Source organism: Mchenga conophoros, linkage group LG14 (assembly GCF_057382185.1).
Source record: "Mchenga conophoros isolate Kocher_MC1m ecotype Shallow Benthic linkage group LG14, M_conophoros_male_GT1.1, whole genome shotgun sequence".
Taxonomy (NCBI): Eukaryota; Metazoa; Chordata; class Actinopteri; order Cichliformes; family Cichlidae; genus Mchenga; species Mchenga conophoros.
The window spans coordinates 31,466,139-31,474,072 of NC_140539.1; the positions used below are offsets into that span (position 1 = coordinate 31,466,139).

General features: G+C 37.9%; 1 protein-coding gene across 1 annotated transcript in view; it reads left to right on the plus strand.

The window, feature by feature from the left end:
- b3glcta (beta 3-glucosyltransferase a) overlaps window positions 1–6,057 on the plus strand; it is an 81,907-nt gene extending 75,850 nt beyond the window's left edge. The window contains exons 12-15 of the mRNA XM_085243924.1: window positions 1,775–1,874; window positions 2,281–2,400; window positions 3,277–3,421; window positions 5,522–6,057. Of these exons, the coding sequence (XP_085100050.1) occupies window positions 1,775–1,874; window positions 2,281–2,400; window positions 3,277–3,421; window positions 5,522–5,683 (527 nt within the window). The 3' untranslated portion in view covers window positions 5,684–6,057. The remainder of the gene's footprint in view (window positions 1–1,774; window positions 1,875–2,280; window positions 2,401–3,276; window positions 3,422–5,521) is intronic.
- Window positions 6,058–7,934: the final 1,877 nt, after the last annotated feature.

Below are 7,934 nucleotides of genomic sequence, written 5' to 3' on the forward strand. Positions count from 1 at the left end.
ACAGACATAGATACGTTTATCCTACCACAAAACAATAAGAGAAGGTACGACCTCTCCCATGCTCCCAGGGTGTGGGTGTGAATGCCAGAACACTTTGGAATGCACACAAAGTCTCCACAGACTACTAAGGATCAAACCTCTACCAACATGACATTGATTATACAACTCTAAGCATATATGAGTAGATATTTCTAAGCATAAATGACAATCAACAATACAAATCTAACACAAGTATCCACCCAACTCAGAACTGTCTAGCTCATCATGCATCTGTCTGAAACCACAAAGAAATATTAAGTCTGGTGGAAAACCCACATCTTTACAGTATACATTTATTTTGAAAATGGAAAAATACACTCAACAGGCTGAGTTTAAAAATGTATATAGTCTGAGCAAGTGAGGCAGAGAATGATGCAAGACCTTGAAATGGAAAAGTGGCATAGGAACTTTATCAAGCAAGTACGAGTACGATTCACGGCCGAGTATGAACAAATACTTGGGTAAAAAGAAAATGTCAAAGCTGGGCCAAAGCAAAACTTTCTGTAGTATTATGTTCATATGAATGTAGCTGTGGTTGTTTGCTCTTTTCTTCTAAAGACTGCATTAAACATGAAGAAGAAAACTACTATCTATCCACGACCCTGATCTTCACTAAACTCCCACGACTAGATATAAGATTACCAGAGATCAGCGTGTTTTTGGATTTTATTCCTGTCAGCAGTTCAAGGTGTCCCTTCTTATTCTATATTCAGATACCAGCAAAAACACCTTGGGTGCCTTATAAATAAAACAGTAAGGCCTCAGTATTCTTTGTGATGCTTGCCACCAGAGATTTCCATGTCTCAGCTCTCAGCCCTGATGGTGCACATATTTGGATTCTGATGGGCATATTTCTTTGGTTTCTTTGTATTTGTTGTTTACTTCCACATCACTGTTTTTTCAGGAGTTGGCAGAAAATTTTGTTCCATCTGGCCGTCATGTCAAACTTGCCAGAGTAAAAGTTTGATCTCCGGGCTCATCATTCCAAACATACCTTGTTTTTTCTTTGAGATGTCAGAATGTAGACAAGGGCTTTCTTTTTTTCTTTCTTTTTTTTTGCTTACAAAGCTTTGTAGGACATATCTTTGCACTGAAAAGCCCAGAGAGGATTTTATTCATTGCTGTGCAATCCAAACCTTGAAGAGGTGAATCATTTTTTTTAACAGATCTTTACATGTGCGATCACCTGTTTGACCTGTGCAGTTGCTGACATGCATATGTAAAAGCAAACATACTTTTGAGGTGTCTTTGAGCAGAATGCAGAGCTGCTCTTTGTTTGCCCAAACAGTCCTCACTGCTGTCAAGTTAATGCAGAACTACAAGCAAAAGCTACAAATAAAAAGCCCTATGGTCGTGCTTATTTTTCTTACCTTCTGAAAAGGCCCCTATCGAGAGAATAAAACTCTAATTAGTTACTTTTTATCTAAACGTAGCTTGAAAATCAAGTCTCGTATGCTTTCCTAAGTTAAACATTGCTCTTTCTGTAGTTAACAACTGTGACTATTGGTTAGCTTCACTCCTTTCAAATCCAGTCCGAATAATAAATGACTATAATTTTTGTTGCTACTGCCTTGTGCCTGCGTTTGTGTGCATGAAGACATCTGTGCATATAAATAACTGTTTATACCAACTGTGATTTTCTTCCTAACAGGGTCATTTATCTTTGTAAACCAGATGGTCAATATGTGATTAAGTCATACTGGCCATTCTGTTGATAGCATGTCTGTATTTGCAGGCCACTGTGGAAAAACATTTGCAATTCTTCAAAGATTTCTAAGCAGCGCTGTGCCGGACACAAAGTGGCTCCTCATTGTGGATGATGACACACTTATCAGGTATGTTCTTGTCATTTGGAAATGTGTTTGTTTGGGATTTTTGTGGCCTAAACTCTGACTGTTTGACTGACATTTATTCATAAAATTTCTACCAGATTCTGTCTTAGCTGTGAAAAGGTTGAAAGAGAGAGACGCTCGGAATGAAGTCACTTTGTAAAAATGAGTTCTAGAGATATTACCATCCTATCAAACATCTAAAAAGCTCAGCATACAACTTCATGTCCAGCTGGCTTCACTTTCTGTCACGTTGCCTCTTCATTTGGAAGCCTCTGGGTGTTTAAAATAGCCTGAGGGAGCGCAGTTAATTCTCCCTCTAGATGAATAGTTTTTTAGGTGTGTAGGCACCAGAATGTGCGTATGATGATGATGATGAGTGTGTGATTAGTTTGAACTGTGCTTCCTCCAGCATTCCCAGACTGCAAGTCTTGCTGAGCTGTTATGACTCCTCTGAACCAGTGAGTCTGGGGGAGCGATACGGCTATGGCTTGAGCCAAGGTGGCTACAGTTACATAACAGGAGGTGGTGGGTGAGTTAGTTTCACTGCTCAAATGCTCTGGGAATGATGATGATAGAAGATTCAGGGGCAGCAGAGGAACTATAAAGTGTGTAATAAAAAAAACGTAATCTGTAATTTACAGATAAACCCTTTCAATTTAGTTTAAAAGTGTGGTGCTCCCCTAAGGGAAATGAGTTTGGAGACTGCATTGCAGTAAAAGAACTCAATAAAAATATGAAATAAAACCCCACTGAATCACAAATGGCCATCAGTTGTTAAAGCAGGTGAAAGAAAAACACCCAGAATTTAATTAAAAATCTGATTTTAGTGCCATTTTGCTTACATCAGATGTAAGATCATAAAGTGGGCAAAAAGCAAAAGTGGTAGTTCACTTTTATTTCGACAGCACAAATCTCACCTATTTGGCAAAATCTGTGCTTTAGATACCTCTTGAGCTGTGAGTGAGCTGTGTGAGAAACTCCATTTAGGAACACTTCAGTTGCTGTGACACTTCACAACACTATAGCTGCCAGTTTTCTGAAGAATAATATCTAAAAAAAAAGACCCATTCTGAGTGGCAATGAGCGATTTTTCTGTCAGCTTAATATTCATTTTGTCATCTGTAATTGTTTCTCTTTTCATTGAATTGTCGCATCATTGTTACGCAGAGCCAATTTATATGAAAAAACCCATCTCGCTCTCAGCTCATAATTTTACTCTATTCTATTGCCCTCCCCCTCAATTGAATGAAACACGCATAATGGACCTTAAAATGATAGTGGAAAGGCATGCATATATAATTTCCTGGCAAAAAAAAATTCCTTCTAAATTGATCATTTACACTTCAGATAAGTGTGTTATGTGTGTCTTTTACATGCCTTTTTGTATGTTTATGCGTTGCTGCAGTATGGTGTTCAGCAGGGAAGCTGTGGTGCGACTTCTTAAGAGTGGCTGCAAGTGCTACAGCAATGACGCGCCAGATGACATGGTGCTGGGCATGTGCCTCAATGCTCTTGGACTTCCTGTCACACATAGTCCTCTCTTCCACCAGGTTGTAATCATAGTCTCACAATACATTCTTTTTTGTGTGAAGAATATAAGGATTTTTTTTTATGTCAATAATCTTTTTTTCTTTAATGAAAAATCTCTTCAGGTATAACGATAAAGGAGATTTTACATTGAGATATGTGATGACTTTTAAGGAACAGACCGTGCAAAGGAAGCCACATTTCTTTTTAGGTGTTTCAGCCTCATCATCTGCAGGCAGACTGAGAACTGGCTGATGTCTGATTTTCAAAAGCCCTGTACACCTACGCAGGATTTTTTTTTTTTTTTTTCTGGTTGATTAGGCACTGCATATGCTAAAGTAATTTTCTATCACAGGTTCTGTAATTTCAAGCTAGTGAACGGTGAAACCATCCACATTAGAGTTTGTACTTCTGAAAGTGTGATGCAGTCTGAACCTCATATTTACCATCCTTTTCTCCTGGTTCATTTAGGTAAGCTGAGCTCTTAGAAAATTCCTAGTTGTAATTATGGGTGCATTGATGTGGACTGTACTTACAAATCAGAAACCGGTAATTACAGCATCACTAATATAAACGTGCAATGCTCATCAATACGCCTGAATGAAGGGGGTGCTACGCAGACAGGTTGGGTGACAGCATGGGGGCATAAACACAGGAAGAGAATAGCTGAGGTTGAGGATACTGTTGACTGATATGTCACGGCATGTCAAATACATAAGACTGGAATGTCCACCAGCAACCAGTAGTGAGCTACAAAGCTACGGGTGACAAGCAGAGCGCTTAACATGTGAATAGGACTTACTGTGGGTAGAAGCAGTCCTGTGGGATTTCTAGGGTATGTCCACCCTTCTCAGTGATAAAAACATATTTACACTTCACAGGATATTGATCTTTTTTATCCAGCAATGCTTTGCTGAAAGTGGCAAGACAGAAAAAAATTGGAAGACTTATAGCAGTCTCCAAAACAGCTAGATAGCCTTTTTCCAAAAAGAATAACAGGAGATTTTTTTCCTTTGACTTGCTGTCTTCCTGTTATGTTTTAGTGACACCTTCAGAAACAAGGCAGAGTACAATTGCACTGGTGCTTCTGCGGTCGGGCATCATTACAGATGCGTGTGTTTAGGTCAAACAGTCAAAAAAAGGAAGAAAGCGAAATCGTTCATCCTTGCAAAATCATTTTCATATCATCTCATTTCCATGACATTGCTGTTTGCCTGATGTTATCCAAACATAGCTATGGTTGAGAAGAAGAAGCTCTAAAATGTTGCTAATACCATGTGTGATTATGTAACTGTGTTAAATCGGTTTTTAGACCACTTAATTTCCTACTGCTTCTTCACTTCAACGTGTACATCATGTGTGTACATTGACAGATGATATTTATATAATCTGCCAAAAGCTTATGTATAGGCCCGATGTGAAGTATTCTTCTGCTCAGATCCCCAGGAGTATAAACATATACTTATAAAATCTCGTCATGTACATTTCATAATCTATAAATAACTCATGTTTCGTCTTTACATGCAGTTTTCTTCTTTCCAGTCTTAAGTCTGTCTTTTTTTTTTATTCACCATGTGAGGGAGTATAGCAGGCATATATATACCTATATACAGGTAGGGTGCCAACAGGGCACCACAGACAGTGGGCATAAAATATGCCTATAGAGTGGCACGTCATGCATTCATAGATAAGCACATCTCTTTGTAGGTCACACATTTCTTGTGAGATTCCAGTGTTACTAGAGCCAATCAAAATCACATGTATTGCTCTAGTACATGGGAGAAGGGGACAAAAGGCTGTGCAGTCTGACATAAAACAAAAGGGCCTGCTGATTCCAGGTGGGAGGTGATTGTTTCACATCCAAAAGTGCATTTAAACCTGTGCATTTGCTGCTCTGATATTACAAAATGGCTTTAAGTCATTTCTCACAATCGTGAAAAAGTTAAATGTCAAATGAGTCGCTACACCACAAGCATGCATGACCTATAATTAGACATCGTAAGTGTTACTTTCTCTATTTTCAGGAGGCATCTGAACAGAACCTCGTGCTTTCATACCTTTTCTCCTACGTCTCCTGAGACAGCTTCCAAATATAAATTACCATGCTTAATCTTACCTTTCAGGCACGCCCAGAGGACTATGCCAGAGACTTCCTAGCTCACCAGGTGCCCATCTCTTTTCATAAACACTGGAACATTGACCCCATTGCTGTCTTCAACAAATGGCTTAAGGATGACTTCACAGCAAGTCAAGATGAACTGAAAAGTGGAAAAACTGAACTATAATGAATTTAAGCACATAAACTAGCCTGTATGAATACTTTTATATGTATATACAGTGTGTGTATGTCGAGTGATGGGAAAATTATCAGTTCACAGATGTAAATGTTTTGTTTTGTTTTTTTTTGTAATGTTGATGTTGAGCTGTTATAAAGAAGGACCATGCGAGCATGTGTCCGTGATTTAATATTTGAGTGTTTTCATGACTGAGTTGCATGTTATGGTTGCTGTCAAATTTGGGAATATGTGTATATTTATATCTTAATCTAATACCTTATAGAGGAGCATATCGTTTCTTTGGAGAAATGGTGTCTTTTACAATGATCACTAATGTTGTACAATGTGCTCTATTTTGTCATAAAGGCATTAATATTTCAAAATATTTTGCTTTTTGCTTTCATTTGGGACCTATTGCAGGATTTAGTCTAACTGGGCAATGTATAAATGATGAGGTTGTTAAAGGTTAATTAATGCTATGACTAAGATGGCAAAACTACAATATGAGCAGTCTCTTCTGTGCAGCTACAAAGCAGCGTGAATTCTCTCAGAAGCATTGTGAAAATTTGTGCCCTTAAAATGTTTACTTTTTAAAAGAGTCCTACTGTGCACAGACAACAGACAAACATCTTATTTTTAAACTTGTCTATTTACATTGTGGGGTTTTTTCATAATCATCTATTTCTCAAGGTGTTCTCCTTCCTCATAGAGACACAGGCACACAATTTCATTGCCATACTAACATAAAGAAGGTATTAAGAATAAATGTATTATTTAACAACATCAAAACCAATTCATTTTCATTTTTTGTCTATCTCCTAATTAATTGGTGGACTAAGTAATTTGCTGACTATTATTAAAGGTCTTTGAAAGACCTTGAGCATGCAGTTGAAAAATTAAACTTTTCCTCTACTGGCTGTTTGCCAACTTGAAAAATTAGCTGTAATGTTTCATTCTCAAAACACTCGGAGTGACTAGTAACGGCCAAAAAAGCTTTAGAAGACCGGTGGGTTATGAAAGGCTCGATATTTATTACGCTCGGCTAATGAAAATCTGAAATGTTAATAAAGGAAAACTCATTACCATCTCTCAAATGCACACTGTAAAACAGAAGATGTTCCTCTCTTTACAGATCTTTTCTGCACTAAGGTGCTAAATTTACACCGTCCTAATAGCACAGCGGGCTGGTGCAAGTTCATGAAAAGTCTAATGGCTTCAGGCATTTGAAACAGTGCAATAACTCAAGCAGACATCCTCTAACACACCTATGAATTGTAACCTATTTGCAGGAAACAAATTAAATTCCTAGTGGGACTCACCCACACATGGAGTGATGAGTGATGGTGAAATGGTGCTGTGCTCAGAGGGAAATCCTCTGTGTAATTCAGAATAGTATGTCAGCAGCAATATTCTGGCCAGGTTCAACTTTGTCAGGTGGTGAATTTTGCTTTTTTGGCTTGTCTAAAACATTGAACTAGATGGATGACATTCTCCAATGCCATGTTAAGCTTGCATCAATGATTTTACAGGATACTACTGAAGTTACATACTCAAACCCTTTTAAAAGAAATTTAACCAAAACACCTTGGGTAATCCTAAACTGTAACCTCCCCTGAAGAAAAATCCAGTTTTTACTGGAAAAACCGACATGATTTAGGATCCTCAGAGGTAATAGTTGTACAGTCTACAGAGTTGAGTCAAAACCTTGCTTGAAACATCAGCTTTAAAACTAGAAACATTGCAGAAAGATGGCCATGGAGTCAATGCTGGGAAAACAAATCAATATCTGGATGTTTGGAGGCAGGTGATGGTTCATTGCCTCAATTTTGCCAAAAGCATTTGGTTAAAATCCATTACAACACTTATTTACACAATTAAAGATATATATTGTAAATTCCTGGGTTTAAAAATTACATTTTAAAATGATTTAAGCTATTGAAAGAATGTAAAGAAACAGCTGCCATGACTTAATATTCAAAGCATGTATGTATTGTTTTGGGGCTGTATCAGCTCAAGTTGAACGAGGGCTGAGCTGTATTTTGATGTAATATCTCTTTGTATCACAAGATGGCGTGATGAATCGGTGTAACCTATTTTTAAGCATGCAAGATGTTAAGAACACATTATTTCCACCACAGTCTGAAAATGGAAAAGCCTGTTTCCATTTTCCAAACGGGAGTATCTGAAAATACGTAAAGGTTAAGCAGCAGCGCATATCTGAAAAACACTATAACACACCAGCTAGGAAAAGACTGCCCCC